This window comes from Salmo trutta, chromosome 31 (genome assembly GCF_901001165.1).
Source record: "Salmo trutta chromosome 31, fSalTru1.1, whole genome shotgun sequence".
NCBI lineage: Eukaryota > Metazoa > Chordata > Actinopteri > Salmoniformes > Salmonidae > Salmo > Salmo trutta.
In genome coordinates, this window is record NC_042987.1 from 31,987,314 (window position 1) to 32,009,312 (window position 21,999).

The 21,999-nt window shown below is 42.9% G+C and overlaps 1 protein-coding gene across 5 annotated transcripts in view; it reads left to right on the top strand.

Annotated features, from left to right (window-relative positions):
* Window positions 1-21,999, top strand: part of LOC115169980 (CMP-N-acetylneuraminate-beta-1,4-galactoside alpha-2,3-sialyltransferase) — an 84,610-nt gene that overhangs the window by 32,789 nt on the left and 29,822 nt on the right. For all 5 annotated transcript variants that reach the window (XM_029726152.1, XM_029726148.1, XM_029726153.1 and 2 more), the window contains 5 exons: window positions 2,317-2,409; window positions 6,854-6,948; window positions 14,787-14,850; window positions 18,048-18,143; window positions 19,984-20,170. In XM_029726152.1, coding sequence (XP_029582012.1) covers window positions 2,317-2,409; window positions 6,854-6,948; window positions 14,787-14,850; window positions 18,048-18,143; window positions 19,984-20,170 — 535 coding nt within the window. The remainder of the gene's footprint in view (window positions 1-2,316; window positions 2,410-6,853; window positions 6,949-14,786; window positions 14,851-18,047; window positions 18,144-19,983; window positions 20,171-21,999) is intronic.

Consider the following 21,999-nt stretch of genomic DNA (forward strand, 5'->3'; position numbering starts at 1 on the left):
ATCTGTGTTGATGCACCCACTGTTAAATTAAATTCTCATCACCCCTCCACCACTACATGAGTATTCAAATTTACATAAGTCAATATTTTGTAGACCGATTACAGAGTCTTTCTGGGTAAGTTTCTAAGAGCTTTCTGCACCTGGATTGTGCAAAAAAAAAAGAAAAAAAATATTTAACTAGGCAAGTCAGTTAAGAACAAATTCTTATTTACAATGACGGCCTAGGAACAGTGGGTTAACTGCCTTGTTCAGGGGCAGAACGACAGATTTTTACCTTGTCAGCTCGGGGATTCGATCTAGCAACCTTTCGGTTATTGGCCCAATGCTGTAACCACTAGGCTACATGCCGCCCATTTATTATTTTCAAAATTCTTCAAGCTCTGTCAATCTGGTTGTTGATCATTGCCAGACCACAAATTCAGGTCTTGCCATAGATTTTCAAATAGATTTATGGAAACCATAACTCGGTCACTCAGGAACATTTACTGTCTTCTTGGTAAGCAACTCCAGTGTAGATTTGGCCATGTGTTTTAGGTTATTGTTCTGCTGAAAGGTGAATTCATCTCCCAGTGTCTGGTGGAAAGCCGACTGAACCAGGTTTTTCTCTGGGATTTTGCCTGTGCTTAGCTCCATTCCGTTTTATTTTTATCCTGAAAAATTCCCCAGTCCTTAACAATTACAATCATACCCATAACGTGATGCAGCCACCACTATGCTTGAAATATGGAGAGTGGTACCCTGTAATGTGTTGTATTAGATTTGCCACAAACACAACTTTTTGCCCTGAATACAAAGTGTTAATTGCTTTGCCATTATTTTTGCAGTATTCATTTAGTGCCTTGTTTCAAACAGGATGCATGTTTTGGAATGTTTTTATTCTGTACAGTCTTCCTTCTTTTCCCTCGGTCAATTAGGTTTGTATTGTGGAGTAACTACAATGTTGTTGATCCATCCTCCGTTTTCTCCTATCACAGCCATTAAACTCTGTAACTGTTTTAAAGTCTCCATTGACCTCATCGTGAAATCCCTGAGGGGTTTCCCTCCTCTCCGGCAACTGACTTAGGAAAGACGCCTGTATCTTTGTAGTGACTGGGTGTATTGATACAACATCCAAAGTGTAATTAATAACTTCACCATGCTCAAAGGGATATTCAAATCCAGCTTTTTATTTTTACCAATAGGTGGCATTGGAAAACCTCCCTGGTCTTTGTGGTTGAAAATGTGTTTTAAATTCACTGCTCGACTGACAGACCTTACAGATAATTGTATGTGTGGGGTACAAAGATGAGGTAGTCATTTAAAATCATGTTAAACACTATTACACATAGTGACTCCATGCAACTTATTATGTGACTTAATGACATTTTTACTGCTGAACTTTATTTTGGTTTGCCATAACAAAAGGGTTTAATACTTATTGGCTCAAGACATTTCAGCTTGTCATTTTTAATTAATTTGTAAAAATTTCTTAAAACATAATTCGACTTTGACATTATGGGGAATTGTGTGTAGGCCAGTAATAAAGCGTCACCATTTAATTTATTTTAAATTCAGGCTGTAACACAACAAAATAGTAAAGGGATGTGAATACTTTCTGAAGACAGTCTCACTATAGGCACAACTTCAGGAGAGGGTTTAAATGCTAGTTCTCATCTGGACCTGCTAATACAACTGCCTACAGCAGTGGTCACCAACTGATCACTTCCTCTGACCTAGCAAAGATGGCATGTTAGCAAGAGACTCCAGCCCAGTCCAATCCAGCTGTAGCCTGTCCATGCACGCTCCCCCTTCACCCTGCCCTGCCCCATCTCATCAACACTCCCTATGTGTGACGGATAGGCCTCCCCTGTTTATTTGAACTAGTCACGTGCCATATAGCAGTTCATTCATGAGCATGATAGCAATGAGGATGAGGTAAAAGGGGCTGCCGGACGGAGTGTTAGAATGTGACCTCTCTAGTTCTACTTTACCTCTAAATAGGAATGGACCAGCATAGGATGGAGTGTTAGAACGTGACCTCTCTAGTCCTACTTTACCTCTAAATAGGATAGGACCAGCGTAGGATGGAGTGTTAGAACGTGACCTCTCTAGTCCTACTTTACCTCTAAATAGGATAGGACCAGCGTAGGATGGGCTAAAGGGAACATGTTGATTTTATTTATTTTCTCCTCTCCACATCTCAAACTATTTTTAGTTCTTTCTTCCTGGGAGATCTTTGTCTAAATTGGATTGTGTGGAAGTGCAGTGTTATCTGGTCATGTTGTTCTCAGTCTCATCTAATAACCTTTTGTCCTCCCCTCTTGGTGACATTTGCAGGTCAGCAGAATTGGCGTACAAGTATGGCAACCTCAGCGAAGGAGTGTGCAAGCCAGGCTACGCAGCTGCCAAGATGACTGCCATCTATCCAAAGTGAGAAACTCTCTCCAGGGTTTGATTAGAGTCCTTGGGTGCATGTTGAGTCTTAAGAGGATTCCTCTCCTTGTCTCCATTCCTTCGTACTTTGCACTGCTGAACAAAACTGGTCAGGTGAAGCCAAATGTTTAATATCAGTTTAGTGCCATTGGAGGAGAGGAGTTCAGGAGAGGCAGCAACTCTAAGCTATTGAGACGTACCCCTAGAGACGTTATGACATTACTCCAGCCAGCATGGCCTACGGGGATCAACTCAGGAATAAAAGCCCCCACATTCCCACACAATCTTTTAGTCATTCATTTATATCCTCACTACGCACACTATACCAGGATCAACTACATTCAGCCGCGGGCAGATGGTCAGGGGGCTGGAACATAATTACAAATAATTTGTAGACTGCAAATTGACTGCAGGAAGCCCAAATTGATATAATATTTGGGCTTTCAGGCGTTGCTTACATTTGTATACGATCACAGATATCTCTATTATGCGTGGGAATACTTGGGGACAAATAGAATCGGGCTGCCAGCTGAGGAACCTTGCACTATGCCATGTCCTCATCAGCTTTCCGAACACAAAAGCATCTCTGTTGGTAGAGCGTAGCCCCTGTCCTACCCCATTTAAAATGGATGCCAGAAATGAGCCTTTTGTCGGAGTGGCAATGACTTCCTGTCAAGGAGGGCATGACTCATCACATCTTCCTTCACGGAACACTCGACTGCCCTCTGTGATGTCACTGGGCCTTTGATGCCATCCCTACACCGTCTCCTCTCCAGCCATGGGTCATTGTCTCATGAGTGCTCAGCAGGTCTGGCTAGTAAAGGGGCATGTTCAACATAGCAGAACAATGGCCCCGGGCATTTTTCCTCTGCTGCCCCTAAATGTGGAAGATGGCGACTCCATCTTAACATAATGTACGATGATGCTGTGATGATGCATAGTCTGCAAAAAGACAGCTAGTAGTGGTACAGAATGCTTCAATTGGGTTAGACACTTTTGAATGACGAAGAAGACCAGCAATGACAGGATATTTATTGTGTTTCTTATTCTTTCTGAAACAACATATTTGTATGGTTAACTTTGACTCATACGGAAACCAAAAGTAGTCGTCATGGCGTGTTACACAAATAGTCTTAGGCCTTTTCTCTGGAGTCAGATAGTAATCATAACTTTGGGCGAGCTACGTTGGGGCGCTGCTAAATTACAGCAGTCGTTAAAGAAGAAGCTGTCTGGTTTTCAGGCGGGTTTCAGGCCCTTCCAACTACGAGGCTATGTGTTAACGATGTCTCCCAACGACTTCCTCTAATCAGCCACACGTGTCGGTTCAGAGTTCCCTACAAACAGCCCCCTCTGGGACAGCATTGATTATTACCACATTCACTTCTGTAACACAGTTCAGTTAGTACAATTAATGACTTATAGTGACAAAGTTGCGTGTCTGTTAGATGTCCTGTTAGAGTTTGATGAGTGCCATGTGTGAAAAAGCGAAATGTCTGGTTCTTTCATACATGACATGTGCAACCACAGATACCAAATATAAATAAGCAAATGGCTACCTCTTCTTAGCCACCTTGCTTCCCTGTCAGCCCACTCACATAGATGAGTGGCATCCCCAGCTCCGTATGCCACATCTAAATCCATTTTTTGGTCTCACTCTCATGACCAAATAAGTTGATGATTCACGTAAAAACGTGGCCTACTTTTTCTTCTTGGCAAACTGAATTCCACATGAATTATTTAATCTGTAGTAGAAACAAAGTGTATATACACTGACATTTGTTAACTTGGCCTTGACCTCCTGAAGTGAGGCCCCACCCCCTCCATCCTCGTTTGTTCTCTTCCAAAAGGCCCTGCCCCACGGAATACAATATTTTCAACACCTCCCCTCATGCCAAACTGTTTGTATTGGAGCCCTAAATCAAGTGTTGGCGGTGAACTTCAGCGGAGCGGTTATGAAAATATGGCCCCCAGTGAGAGGAAATGAGCACAATGTGCCCTGGCCTCACGTGTTGGGAGCCCTCTCTCTTTAAGACAAGCAGACCAGATCCCTGTCTGTCCATCTGTCCATGGACTAGGAGACTCTTGACTGTCCCAGTTATTTATTCCGCGGCTGGGCCCCTGTAGCCACATGTTGATGAATTGCGGTTTGTTTTGGCAAGGGTCTACTTCTCTGTCAGGTGATGTGAGGAGAGAGATGGAGAGTCAGACATTACTGACTTTTTCATTTTTCTCCCTTCTGACACTGGTACAACTTGTGACTCAAGTGCAATTAAGGAATTTGGGGGAAGCGTAACATTTTGGGAAGTTGAAAAGCGGCTCTTCTTGTAAAACATGTTTGGTCATTGATTTCAGACACGCTTAGTAGGAAGTGAAGTCTGGTAATCTGATAGCGGACTCGGATTCCTTTGGTGTCCGAGTCATCTTCCGCTTGACTTGTCACAATTAACTGGCGGCAGGTAGCCTAGCGGTTAAGATCGTTGGGGCAGAAACCGAAATGTCGGGGGTTCAAATCCCCGAGCAGACTAGGTGAAAAATATGTCAATGTGCTCTTGAGCAAGGCACTTAACCCTAATTGCTCCTGTAAATCGCTCGGGATAAGAGTGTTTGCTAAATTACTAAACTGTAAACTGTGGGCAGCCATAACTAGAGGTTGGTTAAAATGGCCCATGACTGTAAACACAGCCCCACTAGGGGTTAGTTAAGCCACTCTGAGTTCTTCCTTCAAATGTTGTGGTTTGCGCCCCGGGCCTGTGAGTTGTAGAGAATGTTTTGTCATTGTAAACTGAGAAGCTACCTGTGTTGTATAGACATATAATTAGGATCTCTTGTGGAGTGTTAAGTTTTCATGTGATGCCAAATTAATTGTTCTTATTTGGAAGGTAAGTACTTAAAATGGGTTTATCATGTAATTAATATTGCATTTCATACATTTTCTGACTAGAATCACCAAAATGTAATCAACTTTACCACACTCACATTTTTTTTAAATAGCTACTAATCATACAAATCATTTCTCCGCAAGAATAGTGTCTGACATAAACCATCCTAGGACCAGTAATGTCCTTGTTATCCCCCTCTGTTTAAATGCCAGTCTGCGAGCTTGTTGTGAAAACCTTCTGCGAGCTGTAAAAGTGGAGCATTGTAGCTGCAGGCTTGTTAAACGACAACCCCTGTGCTCTCCCTAGCGAGACAGCGGGTCATAAAAACAGACATCCATCGTCCAGCCACACTTCCAGAAGCAGTACGTACAGCCCAGGTCCGAGGGGCCTGAACGGGGGAAGTGGCTACTTCTGATTTGAGAGGAGGGATTTATCAAAGGGGGGGGTCGTCACAGCCAGGGGCCAGGGGTGGAAATGCTTAAATGTACTGTGTACCCTTAACAGTCACAGCTTCTTTTGGTATGCCAAACGCGATTTGTTTTATTTGAAGCCTCCGAGGGCAGGGGAAAGTGGGTTTATAATGTCATGGCACATTTTCCTGGAGTCTAAAAATGTTTTAAGATCTTCAAAGGATGATTTTTGTTGTTTGCTTCGTTTCTGTACATCAAACCCCAGTCTGCATACCTGTAACTAACTAGGTTGGTGTCAGAACACTTTGCTAGTGCGCCAACTGTTTCTGCACAGATTACCAATCAACACTGCCCTCTTGAGTAAAACGGCCAGGCCCCTTCCTCGAAACAGCCAGGCCCCAAATTATCTGGGACAGAAAAACACTGACATCAATACATCGTCAGGACACGTATACCCAAACTATGCGTCAAGAATGATTTAGAACTTTTCCTGGGAAAAAAAACTTGGTCAATGAGGGTACATGCAGGAGGCTTGTTCTTTCTCCCCTGTGTTATTTCTTTTCCTCCCATGAGCCAACCCGTTTTGCTCTCTGTGTGTGCAGGATTGGTTTGGGGAACGGGGCGAAGCGGAAAAGTGGGATGACGTTGTTAGATTGATGAGTGGAACAAGCGTCTCCTCTTACGGCCCAGTGTCTTTAACTCCTGGCAGGACATTCACACCAGAGCCCTAGGGGTCACGGCAGAGATGAGTGGGGGCCACGTCCTTCTCAGGGAGAACAAGAGAAGAAACACTTTTAGAAAAAAAATAGTGTCCTGCGAGACGTGGTGGTGTACCCCAGACACATGTTCTCCGCTTGATCCCTCACCCACTCACCCGTGCATGGGCGTTCAGGTCAACTCCGTTGCTCATTGACGAGTGTCAATCTAACTTGATTAACACAGCACGTTTTCCGGAATAGGACAAGGGTTTGGCTGGCTTTTGAACTATGCATCTGGAAATGAGAGGGTGCGACTAAGTCAACACAACACACAAGTAGGCCTATTTTGTTTAACTTTAGTCCTCCTGGACCTGCTCATGGGTGAACAGACAAACTGAAGTCCTTCTCTAAAATATAATCTCTCCCGTTCTTCTCTCTGCTGTTCTTTTCACAGGTTCATGAAGCCAGCTCCCATGTTTCTCGACCGGAACTTCAAGCGTCTGGCCAAAGTCAGCAGTTACTTACCTCCATTTGGATTCAAAACACAAGGTAAGACACATTGCGTGTCTAACGTGCGCAAAGTGGATTATGCCCCCATCTGTCAATGTGCCCTTGAGCAAGGCACTTAACCCTAATTTCTCCTGTAAGTCACTATGCCCCCATCCATGTATCTTATTGATGGCAATGGATGTGTCATGAACTTGTCATGGTGGTTTAGGAACTGTGTGTGGATGGTGGTTTGGGCTGGATAGGTAAACTAAAGAGAAGAGGGTGCCAGGGCTCTACCATCCTTATCACCACGCGTCAGTTAGCACAGCTTTACTCTTGGTGATAGAGCTGGCAGAACAGCCCTCCTGGCCTACTTGGTCTAATTCTGCTCCTGTCATGCTCTCTGATGTCTCCACACACTGCCTCTGACCGTGCCATTACCTGGGGTGGGGGGCAGGGTAGAGGGTGAGAATGGGATGCATGAATACTACAGGACATTTCTTGCTACGGCCACATCTGGATAGCGAGACGGCTCTTTTCAGTTTCTCTGAACTTCTATGGCATTTTTCAACTTCAACACCCATCCTAAATGTATGGCGAAATGCGTAAAACTACTTAACATAATAATCATTTATCAGACGCTCTTATCCAGAGCGACTTACAGGAGCAATTAGGGTTAAGGGCCTTGCTCGAGGGCACATTGACAGAGGTTTCAGCTAGTTGGCTCGGGGATTTGAACCAACAACCTTTCGGTTTCTTGCCCTACACACTTAACTGCTAGGCTACCTACCGTTCTTTCCCCGACTGTGAAGTAGTCATGTCTCAATACGGGGTTAGGTAGCTCACTGACTGTGACAAGACTGACAAGAATCTATGCATTTCATGAATCAAACTTCAGCACATCCGAATTGGGAAGATGAGGTAAAGTGTGTTTGTGGCCTGAGTGCATCCTCTCGCATATTTTCCAATACTTATGAACGAAGTGAGTGTAAAGTTACACTGAATGTTACCTATGTGCTCTGGCAAGGGCCCTCGGCCCACTCTCACACGCTGGTTTTCAAAGGCGAGCACCTTGTGTGCACGCTACACCTGGTTTCTGTTTTCTCCACGGATGATGACTGCAGTACTGTTTCCCTTTTATCTGTATGGAGAGGATGTTGAATAGCGCTCCACAAAGGATTCCAAATGAGAGTCTCTAAAAAATGTTAAGCATGAAAATAAACATTTTATTTGCGCTTTTTTTTGCTGCCAAGCTGCCACGGAGGTTTACCTGAAACACAGTCTTGTTCGCTAGACTTGATGCAGGTGAAAACCCCTCCATCATGCTATAAGCCAGCATGGGGAAAAAATTTTACAGGGACCTTTTTTACCACCTAAAGCAAGGGGTTGTTATTATTATTATTATTATTATTATTATTATTATTATTAACCCCCCAGGGACCCCTATTTCAAGACCCCCACATTTCAGGTACCCCTATTTCATGCCCTCCCCCAATGCCCAATTCATTTTTCATTTGTTTAGCTTTTTTGTTTAGGGAAATGTCCATTTTTAAGCTAATTCCCTGCAATGTTAAATTAACATGACTCATGACATCTTTTGGATAGGGATAGTTCATTCAGGATAATAAGGTAAAATAAAACCTAGGCCTGATTCTTTTTAAATGTTACTAATATGATAAAATATTATTTATATACATTTAATTATCAATTTAGTTGCATTATGGGAATAGCTCAATTATTGCTACAGAGTCACCCATTGTTTAAGATACCTTCCCATTCAAAGCAAAGTCCATTTGAATTATTCTCCTTTTTGTACCCCTTGACTTTAGCTAGTCATGTCTAAGCCTCTGACTGTCATATAGACACACCAAGGATATCCCCATGTGCATCGGAGCTAAGCTTTTAGATTGCCTAGACCAGGGTTTCCCAATCACCGGGCTGGGGACCGCTGGCCTAGACCAGGGTTTCCCAATCACCGGGCTGGGGACCGCTGGCCTAGACCAGGGTTTCCCAATCACCGGGCCGGGGACCGCTGGCCTAGACCAGGGTTTCCCAATCACCGGGCCGGGGACCGCTGGCCTAGACCAGGGTTTCCCAATCACCGGGCCGGGGACCGCTGGCCTAGACCAGGGTTTCCCAGTCACCGGGCCGGGGACCGCTGGCCTAGACCAGGGTTTCCCAGTCACCGGGCCGGGGACCGCTGGCCTAGACCAGGGTTTCCCAGTCACCGGGCCGGGGACCGCTGGCCTAGACCAGGGTTTCCCAGTCACCGGGCCGGGGACCGCTGGCCTAGACCAGGGTTTCCCAATCACCGGGCCGGGGACCGCTGGCCTAGACCAGGGTTTCCCAATCACCGGGCCGGGGACCGCTGGCCTAGACCAGGGTTTCCCAATCACCGGGCCGGGGACCGCTGGCCTAGACCAACTGACCAGACCATAATGCACCTAGAATAGATAGTTTGATGAAGTTGAGATATTTCTGACCTGTATACAATTATGTTCTTTGCCAATCGCAAGTGATTCATAAGCATTGAAGATGTATTAATGTTAGACTGACCAGTCTCCGGTGTTTACCTTTTGTATACTCTGCTCTATAGCTTCATGCTGTAGCCGAATTATCAGAGACACCTCCAGTCCCTCTTCCATATTTCAGCTGAAGATTTTCATCGCTGTGTCTGAGCTGCAGCCCAGACATACTTGGCTGAAGTGTTTATCCTAGTCGCTAATAACAATTAGCCGTCATGTCTCCCCCCTTGAAGAAAACTTCCCTTCTGCAATTTCTCACCCCCTCGAGTTGGGTGTGGTCTGGTCTTCTGTTTTTGCTACCCGAGGTGATGCTTGATGCCGGACATCGACACCTTGTCCAAACAATGGGCCGCTGCTCTTTTTCTGCTTTTTAATCATTAGAGGGGATAAAGCTGTAAGCCTGCTGCATTACTCTTGCAAGAGACCCATGTAGATGCTTAAATGTGATTATACGCTATATATATACATACACACACACACAAAAGTATGTGGACACCCTTTCAAATTAGTGGATTTGGCTATTTCAGCCACAACCGTTGCTGACAGCTGTATAAACTCGAGCACATGCAATCTCCATAGACAAACTTTGGCAGTAGAATGGCCTTACTGAAGAGCTCAGTTACTTTCAACGTGGCACCATCATGTTGAAAATAATGCCAAATATGTCATAGGATGCCACCTTTCCAACAAGTCAGTTCGTCAAATTTCTGCCCCGCTAGAGCTGCCCCGGTCAAATGTAAGTGCTGTTATTGTGAAATTGAAACGTCTATGAGCAACAACGGCTCAGCCACGAAGTGGTAGGCCACGCAGCCTCGCAGACAGGACCACCGAGTGTTGAAGCGCACAGCGTGTAAAAATCATCTCTCCTCGGTTGCAACACTCGCTACCGAGTTCCAAACTGCTTCTGGAAGCAACGTCAGCACAAGAACTTGCATCCCACCTACTCAACAGCCAGTGTAATCCCGTGGCGCGATATTCAAATACCTTAGAAATGCTATTACTTCAATTTCTCAAACATATGACTATTTTACACCATTTTAAAGACAAGACTCTCGTTAATCTAACCACACTGTCCGATTTCAAAAAGGCTTTACAACGAAAGCAAAACATTAGATTATGTCAGCAGAGTACCCAGCCAGAAATAATCAGACACCCATTTTTCAAGCTAGCATATAATGTAAAAACCCAGAAGACAGCTAAATGCAGCACTAACCTTTTGATCTTCATCAGATGACAACCCTAGGACATTATGTTATACAATACATGCATGTTTTGTTCAATCAAGTTCATATTTATATCAAAAAACAGCTTTTTACATTAGCATGTGACGTTCAGAACTAGAATACCCCCGCAAACTTCCGGTGACTTTACTAAAAATGTACTAAATTACTCACGATAAATGTTCACAAAAAGCATAATTATTTTAAGAATTATAGATACAGAACTCCTCTATGCACTCGGTATGTCCGATTTTTAAAATAGCTTTTTGGTGAAAGCACATTTTGCAATATTCTAAGTAGATAGCCCGGCATCACAGGGCTAGCTATTTAGACACCCAGCAAGTTTAGCCTTCACCAAACTCCGATTTACTATTAGAAAAGTTTGATTACCTTTTGGTGTTCTTCGTCAGAATGCACTCCCAGGACTTCTACTTCAATAACAAATGTTGGTTTGGTCCCAAATAATCCATAGTTATGTTCAAACAGCGGCGTTTTGTTCGTGCGTTCAAGACACTATCCGAATGGTAAATAAGGGTCACGCACACGGCGCATTTCGTGACAAAAAAATTCTAAATATTCCATTACCGTACTTCGAAGCATGTCAACCGCTGTTTAAAATCAATTTTTATGCCATTTTTCTCGTAAAAAAGCGATAATATTCCGACCGGAAATCTGCAATTAGGTAAACAGACGAAAGAAAATAAAGCACGGGGTCAACTCGGGCACGCGCCTAAGCCTATTGTCCTCTGATCGGCCACTTGTCAAAAGCGATAATGTGTTTCAGCCAGAGGCTGCCTCGATATCGTTCAGCTTTTTCCCGGGCTCTGAGTGCCTATGGGAGCCGTAGGAAGTGTCACGTTACAGCAAAGATCCTCAGTCTTCAATAAACAGGCAAGAAGAAGAACAACAACTTGTCAGACAGGCCACTTCCTGCATGGAATCGTCTCAGGTTTTTGCCTGCCATATGAGTTCTGTTATACTCACACCATTCAAACAGTTTTAGAAACTTTAGGGTGTTTTCTATCCAAAGCCAATAATTATATGCATATTCTAGTTACTGGGCAGGAGTAGTAACCAGATTAAATCGGGTACGTTTTTTTTTTTATCCGGCCGTGTAAATACTGCCCCCTAGCCCTAACAGGTTAAATCGGGTACGTTTTTTTTATCCGGCCGTGCAAATACTGCCCCCTATCCCCAACAGGCTAAGATCACCATGCTCAATGCCAATCGTCGGCTAGAGTGGTGTACAGCTTGCCTCCATTGTTCTCTGGAGGGATGAATCACGTTTCACCATTTGGCAGTCCGACGGATTAATCTGGGTTTGGCGGATGCCAGGAGAACGCTACTTGCCCCAATGCATAGTGCCAATTGTAAAGTTTGGTAGTGGAGGAATAATGGTCTGGGGATGTTTTTCATGGTTCAGGCTAGGCCCCTTAGTTCCAGTGAAGGGACATTTTAACGCTACAGCATACAGTGACATTGTAGACAATTCTGTGCTTCCAACTTTATGGCAACAGTTTGGGGAAGGCCCTTTCCTTTTCAGCATGGCAATGCCCCGTGCACAAAGTGAGGTCCATGCAGAAGTAGTTTGTTGAGATCGGTGTGGAAGAACTTGACTGGCCCGCACAGAACCATGACTTCATCCCCACTGAACACATTTGGGATAAATTGGAACGCCGAATGCGACATAGCCCAACATCAGTGCCGACCTCACTAATAGTCTTGTGGCTGAATGGAAGCAAGTCCCCACAGCAATGTTCCAACATCGAGTGGAAAGCCTTCCCAGAACAGTGGAGGCTGTTACAGCAGCAAATGGGGGGATCCACTCCATATTAATGCCCATGATTTTGGAATGAGCTGTTTGACGAGCAGGTCTCCACATACTTTTGGTCATGTACTGTACATGTGAGTGATTCTTTCAAATATTACTTTGTTGGATAAATTGGACAAAAGATATACACTACCGGTATAAAGTTTTTTAAAACACCTACTCATTCAAGAGTTTTTATTTTTACTATTTTCTACATTGTAGAATAGTATATATTTCTACATTGTAGAATAGAATAGTGAAGACATCAAAACTATGAAATAACACATATGGAATCATGTTGAAACCAAAAAAGTGTTAAACAAGTCAAAATACATTTTGAGATTCTTCAAATAGCCACCCTTTGCCTTGATGAGTAATGCCAGATATGTAAACATTAAGTGGCTAAGATAACAGAATACTGTATATACATATGAGATGAGTAATGCCAGATATGTAAACATGATTAAAGTGACTAGTGTTTCATTCCTTACAGTGGCCAGTGATCTCTGGTCTATGCCTATAGGCAGCCTCTAATGTGCTAGTGATGGCTGTGTAACAGTCTGATGACCTTGAGATTTAGAAGCTGTTTTTCAGTCTCTCGGCCCCAGCTTTGATGCACCTGTACTGACCTCGCTTTCTGGATGATAGCGGGGTGAACAGGCAGTGGCTCGGGTGGTTGATGTCCTTGATGATCTTTTTGGCCTTCCTGTGACATCGGGTGCTGTAGGTGTCCTGGAGGACGGGTAGTTTGCCCCCAGTAATGCGTTGGGCAGATGGCACCACCCTCTGGAGAGCCTTGCGGTTGCACCGGGTGGTGATACAGCCCGACAGGATGCTTTCAATTGTGCATCTGTAAACATTTGTTAGGGTTTTAGGTGATACGCACATTTCTTTAGCCTCCTGAGGTTGAAGAGGCTCTGTTGCGCCTTCTTCACCACACTGTTTGTGTGGGTGGTCCATTTTAGTTTCTCAGTGATGTGTACGAAGTTTGAAGCTTTCCACCTTCTCCACTGCAGTCCTGTCGATGTAGATAAGGGGTGCACCCTCCGCTGTTTCCTGAAGTCCACGATCATCTCCTTTTGTTGACGTTGAGTTAGCCGTTATTTTCCAGGCACCACACTCCCAGAGCCCTCACCTCCTCCCTGTAAGCTGTCTCGTCATCGTTGGTAATCAAGCCTACTACTGTTGTCGTGTGCAAACTTGATGATTGAGTTGGAGGCGGTCCTCATGAGAGCCAGGTTCATCATAGCGCTTCATGGTTTTTGCGACTGCACTTGAAGAAACTTTCAAAGTTCTTGAAATGTTCTGTATTGACTGACCTTCATGTCTTTTTGCGTATTTGAGCTGTTCTTGCCATAATATGGACTTGGTCTTTTACCAAATAGGGCTATCTTCTGTATACCCCCTTACCTGGTCCCAACACAACTGATTAGCTCAAACGCATTAAGAAGGAAAGAAATTCCACAAATCAACTTTTTTAAGAAGGCACACCTGTCAATTGAAATGCATTCCAGGTGACTACCTCATGAAGCTGGTTGAGAGAATGCCAAGAGTGTGCAAAGCTGTCATCAAGTCAAAGGATGGCTACTTTGAAGAATCTCAAATATAAAATGTATTTTGATTTAACCTATTTTTGGTTACTACATGATTCCATATGTGTTATTTTATAGTTTTGATGTCTTCACTATTATTCTACAATGTAGAAAATAGTAAGAAATTAAGAAAAGCCCTTGAATGAGTAGGTGTTCTACACTACCGGTCAATAATCTGGCCATGGTAGATCTATGACTAATATGAGAAGCCAAGAGGTGCAAGTGGGCTGTGGGGGTGAAGACCAATATGTCTTAAACACCAGAGTCATGACGCCTCCAGAATACCCTCTGGAGCATGGCAGGAATGCACACTATGTCTGAACAGCCCTGTATCTTACACCACCAGACCCATCTCTGCGTCGTCCTGACGAGAGAGCCCTAGCACAGCACACTTCAACTGGGAGAATGTGCTTGTTTGAGAAGGACCGCATTCCTCACTGAGTGGTTTTATGGACAGAGCTGTATCATCTGGATTCATCTGTCCTGAAAGCAGTGACTGTTTTACAACGTTAGTCACCTGACCTGTGGCTTATCCTTATCTGTAATTTAATAAATGTGGGTGGATGTTCTCTTCTCCAGACCTCCAACTCTCCCAAGGACCACCTAGCCTGCTACAGCATTTTTTGGGAGTTGAAGTTCTCGACAGTTGGTTATTGAAGAGGAGCTATTAATCCTTTTCATTATTTTTGTTGTCTGTGAACTAGCAATAATTAATAGTAGTTGATATCTAAACTGTTTTTCTTTCTTTCAGAAACAATCATAGACATTATTCTAACTGCCACGAAGAACTATGGGCTGGGTCAAGACGTTGACGGGTAATTACCACGGGAACGAAGTAAAACTCTCTCTCTCACACACACACACATACACACACGCATAGTGTTGAAGTCGGAAGTTTACATACACCTTAGCCAAATACATTTAAACTCAGTTTTTCACAATTCCTGACATTTTAATCCCAATAAAATTCCCTGTCTTAGGTCAGTTAGGATCACCACTTTATTTTAAGAATGTGAAATGTCAGAATAATAGTAGAGTGATTTTATTTCAGCTTTTATTTCTTTAATCACATTCCCATTGGGTCAGAAGTTTACATACACTCAATTAGTATTTGGTAGCATTGCCTTTAAATTGTTTAACTTGGGTCAAACATTTCAGGTAGCCTTCCACAAGCTTCCCACAATAAGTTGGGTGAATTTTGGCCCATTCCTCCTGACAGAGCTGGTGTAACTGAGCCAGGTTTGTAGGCCTCCTTGCTCGCACACGCTTTTTCTGTTCTGCCCACACATTTTGTATGGGATTGATGACAGGGCTTTGTGATGGCCACTCCAATACCTTAACTTTGCTGTCCTTAAGCCATTTTGCCACAACTTTGGAAGTATGCTTGGGGTCATTGTCCATTTGGAAGACCCATTTGCGACCAAGCTTTAACTTCCTGACTGATGTCTTGGGATGTTGCTTCAATATTTCCACATCATTTTCCTACCTCATGATGCCATCTATTTTGTGACGTGCACCAGTCCCTCCTGCAGCAAAGCACCCACACAACATGATGTTGCCACCCCCGTGCTTCACGGTTGGGATGGTGTTCTTCAGCTTGCAAGCATCCCCCTTTTTCCTCCAAACATAACGATGGTCATTATGGGCAAACAGTTCTATTTTTGTTTCATCAGACCAGAGGACATTTCTCCAAAAAGTACAATCTTTCTCCCCAAGTGCAGTTGTAAACCGTAGTCTGGCTTTTTTATGGCGTTTTTTTGAGCATTGGCTTCTTCCTTGCTGAGCAGCCTTTCAGGTTATGTTGATATAGGACTCATTTTACTGTGGATATAGATACTTTTGTACCTGTTTCCTCCAGCATCTTCAGAAGGTCCTTTGCTGTTGTTCTGGGATTGATTTGCACATTTCGCACCAAAGTACATTAATCTCTAGGAGACAGAACGCGTCTCCTTCCTGAGCGGTATGATAGCTGCGTGGTCCCATGGTGTTTATACTTGCATACTATTGTTTGTACAGATGAACGTGGTACCTTCAGGCGTTTGGAAATTGCTCCCAAGTATGAACCAGACTTGTGGAGGTCTACAAATTCATTTCTGAGGTCTTGGCTGATTTTTGTTTGATTTTCCCATGATGTCAAGCAAAGAGGCGCTGAATTTGAAGGTAGTCCTTGAAATACATCCACAGGTACACCTCCAATTGACTCAAATGATGTCAATTAGCCTATCAGAAGCTTCTAAAGCCATGACATAATTTTCTAGAATTTTCCAAGCTGTTTAAAGGCACAGTCAACTTAGTGTATGTGAACTTCTGACCCACTGGAATTGTGGATTGTGATACAATAATCTGTCTGTAAACAATTGTTGGAAAAATGACTTGTGTCATGCACAAAGTAGATGTCCTAACCGACTTGCCAAAAGTGTAGTTTGTTAACAAGAAATTTGTATGTGGGACGGTAGTATCCCACTCGCCAACAGCCAGTGAAATAGCAGAGTGGCAAATTCAAAACAACAAATCTCATAATTCAAATTTCTCACACATACAAGTATTATACACCATTTTAAAGATAGACTTCTCGTTAATCCAACCACAGTGTCTGATTTCAAAAAGGCTTTACGGCGAAAGCATAGCATTAGATTATGTTAGGATAGCACCTAGACAAGAAAAACCACACAGCCATTTTCCAAGCAAGGAGAGGCGTCACAAAAACCAGAAATACAGCTAAAATGAATCACTAACCTTTGATCTTCATCAGATGGCACTCATAGGACTTCATGTTACACAATACATGTATGTTTTGCTCGATAAAGTTCATATTTATATCCAAAAACCCCATTTTACGTTGGCGTGCAATGTTCAGAAATGTTTTGCCTCCAAAACTTTTGGTGAATGAGCACATAAATTTACAGAAATACTCATCATAAACGTTGATAAAGTATACAACTGTTATGCATAGAATTAAAGATCCACTTCTCCTTAATGCAACCGCTGTGTCAGATTTCAAAAAAGCTTTACGGCGAAATCACACTTTGCAATAATCTGAGTACAGCGCCCAGTCACCAAAACAAGCCATACAGATACCCGCCATGTTGTGGAGTCAACAAATGTCAGAAATAGCATTATAAATATTCACTTACCTTTGATCTTCATCAGAATGCACTCCCAGGCATCCCAGTTCCGCAATAAATATTTTTTTGTTCCATAAAGTTAATCTTTATATCCAAATACCTCCATTTTCTTCGTGCGTTAGGTTCACTATTCCAAATGCAGAAGGCGTGCGCAATAATGTCCAGGCGAAAAGTCAAAGTTCTATTACAGTTTGTAGAAACATGTCGAACGATGTGTAGAATCAATCTTTAGGAAGTTTTTATCATAAATCTTAAAATATTCCAACTGGACAATTCCTTTGTCTTCATAAAGGAAAGAGAACTGAGCTCATGGCTGCGCGCGTAACTAAAATAATGGCCTACTGCCAGACACCTGACTCAAACAGCTCTTATTCGCTCCCCATTCACAGTAGAAGCCTGAAACAACATTCTAAAGACTGTTGACATCTAGTGGAAGCCTTATGATGTGCAATATGACCCCATAGACACTGTATATTGGATAGGCAATCACTTGAAAAACTACAAACCTCAGATTTCTATACTTCCTGGTTGGATTTCTTCTCAGGTTTTTGCCTGCCATATGAGTTCTATTATACTCATAGACATCATTCAAACAGTTTTAGAAACTTCAGTGTTTTCTATCCAAATCTACTAATTCATATGCATATTCTAGCTTTTGGGCCTGAGTAGCAGGCAGTTTACTCTAGGCACGCTTTTCATCCGGATGTGAAAATACTGCCCACTACCCCGATGACGTTAACAAGAAATTTGTGGAGTGGTTGAAAAACGAGTTTTAATGACACTAACCTAAGTGTGTAAACTTCCGACTTCAACTGTACATACTAGCACTTACACACATACTTTCTCTTTTCAAACATTCTAACTGGCCAGACATTCTTCTCTTCCAGTTTAATTTGTAAAAGATGCATTATCGTGGGCAACGGTGGTATCCTGGCTAACAAGTCTCTGGGCTCCCGAATCGATGATTACGACATTGTGGTGAGGTGAGTCTTTACTTCTAATGTAAGGGCAACATGATGCCAGTTCCAGGGGTAAAAAAAAAAATGAAGTCGTTGTTGAAATTCTTACACAGGGACACTCGAAGTCAATCTTAAATCAATCATCATTTATTGTCAGCGTGCTGGAGAGGTTCCAACCAACTCAAAGCACCATAGTACACATGTCAATTTATGTATTTTATTTCATCTTTTTAACTAGGCAAGTCAGTTAAGAACAAATTCTTATTTACAATGACGGCTTACCAGGGAACAGTGGGCTAACTGCCTTGTTCAGGGCCAGAATGACAGATCTTTACCTTGTCAGCTCGGGGATTCGATCCAGCAACCTTTCGGTTACTGGCCCAATGTTCTAGCCGCTAGGCTACCTGCCGCCCCAATAAATCAGGAGCTCTGCTTGGGCAGTCCCAGCAGTTGTCTTATATATGGCTATACATAAGACAAGTTATATTTGTGATTTAGCTTGATTAATCGTTACCATTTTGTTTCATTCATGTGACCAGCTGGTTCATAACATGTGACAGACCAACACCTCACAAGGCTTCTTCTCTTTAAGCTGAGACCTTGAAACTGAGAGATCTTTCGTTCTCCAAACAAGGTCTGGGCATACTGACAAATTGCAGATACTGATAAGTGAGGATTCGTTCAGTCAGTCACTTGCATGAAAACAGAAATGGGTTATTAGAACAGCGCATGAATAGACGACAGAAATTAGTTATAAGAAAAGCACAAACGTTAAAATTCCAATAACACTGAATTTGATTTGATTACATCCTGCTTATTGTCGATTCCTGAACTCTGAAGCTTGTTAATGTTGATTGACTTAGGTTAGGGCTTAGATTGATAACTTTCCTTACATGAGTGTAAACCTACTGTTTTATCAGTACACTATGAAGGGTACTGGGCATTTGTTGGCAAGCCCCGTATCAGAAAGAAACTAAATAGAAGCTAAATGACCAGTTATTGTTTCGATTGGCAAAAATTGTAGTCATATTTGAGAGGGAGTGAAACTAAATTCTCAAGTCCCCAGTCTTGTTGTGATGTCAACACGCAATGTATAGAGCCTCAGAGTGGAGGTGTCATAATACCCATAAAACCTGCGGTCAAACAGGAAATGGTTTCAATTGTTTTTCCACCATTCATTTTTCCCATAGGGAATTTTAGAAACATTTAAGATCAGGGCTGTGTTTTGTGTAGGCTTACCCTGGTGTGATGTTTTGATAACCTTGTAAATCTCTTAGACAAGGTAACTTTAATCAATATATTTGTCTCTATTTACTCTGATTCGAAAATGCTAATTAGCATCAAAGTAGACAACATTCAAGACTACAAATCACAGCAAGCTCCCGCACGTCATCTTTGCTAATAGTATTATGTCAATTTAAAACTAGCAAGAGACGGTTCACAATTGTCAATTTAAAGAAATTTAGCCAACTTATTCATTACTAAATTTAGCTATTAGATAGTTAATCCAGAGATTCTTACCTTTGCCTTGATTCGGCAGTCTTGTCCAGATCGTCATGGCATTTGTAGTTCTTTATGATAGCCACATTAGCAGCTAATTAGCATTTCATATTTGGAGGATAAATACAGGCAAATATATTGATAAACGTCATGTTGTCCTAGAGAGATTTACACAGTTCTCAAAACATCACGCCAGGGTAAGCCTACATGAGAAACAGCCCTTATTTTAATTGTTTCTAAAATCCCCTATGGTAAAAATGAATGGTAGAAAAACGATTTTTGTTTGACTGCTAGGTTTTATGGGTAATATGACTCATACTGTGGTACTCTATTCGCCCACATAGCGTTTCTTCTCCAACCGCAGGTTGAACGAGGCTCCGGTGACTGGTTTCGGCAAGGACGTGGGCACCAAGACCACCATGCGCATCACCTACCCCGAGGGGGCCATCCAGAAGCCTGAGCGATACGAGAAGGACTCGCTCTTCGTCTTCTCTGCCTTCAAACCGCTGGACTTCAAGTGGCTCAGACAGATGGTCTTCAGAGAGAAGCTGGTGAGGCATAAGTCAAGGCTGACTGTTGTTACCTTTGCTCATTGGGACCACTAAGAAATCCATCACACACAGTTAGTTGGTCATGTTAGTACGAGCTTGTGTGCATTTCCACTGCTCTGAAAGATGATCATTATTTATTCTGCATATTGTCCAGCCCCACCTCCTTTCTAGGTCTTCCATTGCTTCATAACATTGAAGCGACCACATACGCATGAATCCCACTGGATGTTTTGGCTAGTTTGAGTGCTTTCTGTGGCACTGAGTGACTAGTTTTAAAAAAATAAATTACAATAATTATCGCCATTTTGGTCGTAAACAGACAATGTGTCTTCTGTCGCAGTCACTTGCTCCTCCTGTGACATTCAATAGATGTGGTTGGGAATTCTCACAATGCTTTCCCATTTTCTCATGAATATGAAAATCACTTTAAATTGTGGTTTTATAGAAAAAAACGTTCTGAATTCGGTTTCTCTGCTTTTCATTCTGCCATGACATAAAACAATTTTCCCATTTTAAGGACCTTTTGACAAGCCACTGACTGCCACGCTTGAGTGACAGCCTGCGAATTGGCCTCTTAATCTATGGCTGGGTGACTGAATGGGTCTTTCCTTATCTCTGACAGGAAGGATGGCAGACATTTTAATGACTCTGAGAGAGGACACAATCTGTTATCACTGAAAGAGCTTGCACAAGCACTCTCGCTTGTCTGTAGTCACTCCACCGCAGTCAGGGTAGGGTATGCTCAATTCAAGGACATTCCCGATGGAGCAAAAACGGTGCCTGCCTTTGAACTTCAATCTTGGCTGGGTTGAGTTTCTCCATATAGGGGGCTTCCTGCTCATTTTCTATAGGGATTCTTCTTGCAAATCTGGCAAGCCAGTGTCTTGGGAACCCACTTCCTATCCAGCACAGCTGTGTGACTTTCAGGGACCAGTGGCCAGCAGGAATTTTTACTGGGTGACATTTTTCTAAATACAAGCTTCTAGAGAGATGGAGGGGTTTGGAGGAGGGAGCGAGAGAGGGGTTAGGAGAAGGGAGAGAGGAGGTGGTAAAATAAGGGTTAGAGGGGGGTACTAGTAAGTGAGAAAGAGAGAAATAGTTGGCTGCTTGATAGCCCCTCAGCCTTTTGAATTGGGCAGATTTGTCTGGACTAATCAGCTGGTAAGTAGCGGGACAGTGGAAATGGCGGACGGAGATAATTGATCTGGCCTCTGGCTCCTGACAGATCAGCCTTTGATCTACAGGGGAATGAATCATTTTTCTCATGAAGTAAATTGCTGGTCAAAAGTACCGTCTCTTTTCCATGACAGCGTTTTAGCTGTGATGGTGCGCATGCACTGAACTCATAGTCACACCAACTTACTATAGCACTGAACTCATAGTCACACCAACTTACTATAGCACTGAACTCATAGTCACACCAACTTACTATTGCACTGAACTCATAGTCACACCAACTTACTATTGCACTGAACTCATAGTCACACCAACTTACTATAGCACTGAACTCATAGTCACACCAACTTACTATAGCACTGAACTCATAGTCACACCAACTTACTATAGCACTGAACTCATAGTCACACCAACTTACTATAGCACTGAACTCATAGTCACACCAACTTACTATAGCACTGAACTCATAGTCACACCAACTTACTATTGCACTGAACTCATAGTCACACCAACTTACTATTGCACTGAACTCATAGTCACACCAACTTACTATTGCACTGAACTCATAGTCACACCAACTTACTATAGCACTGAACTCATAGTCACACCAACTTAATATTGCACTGAACTCATAGTCACACCAACTTACTATT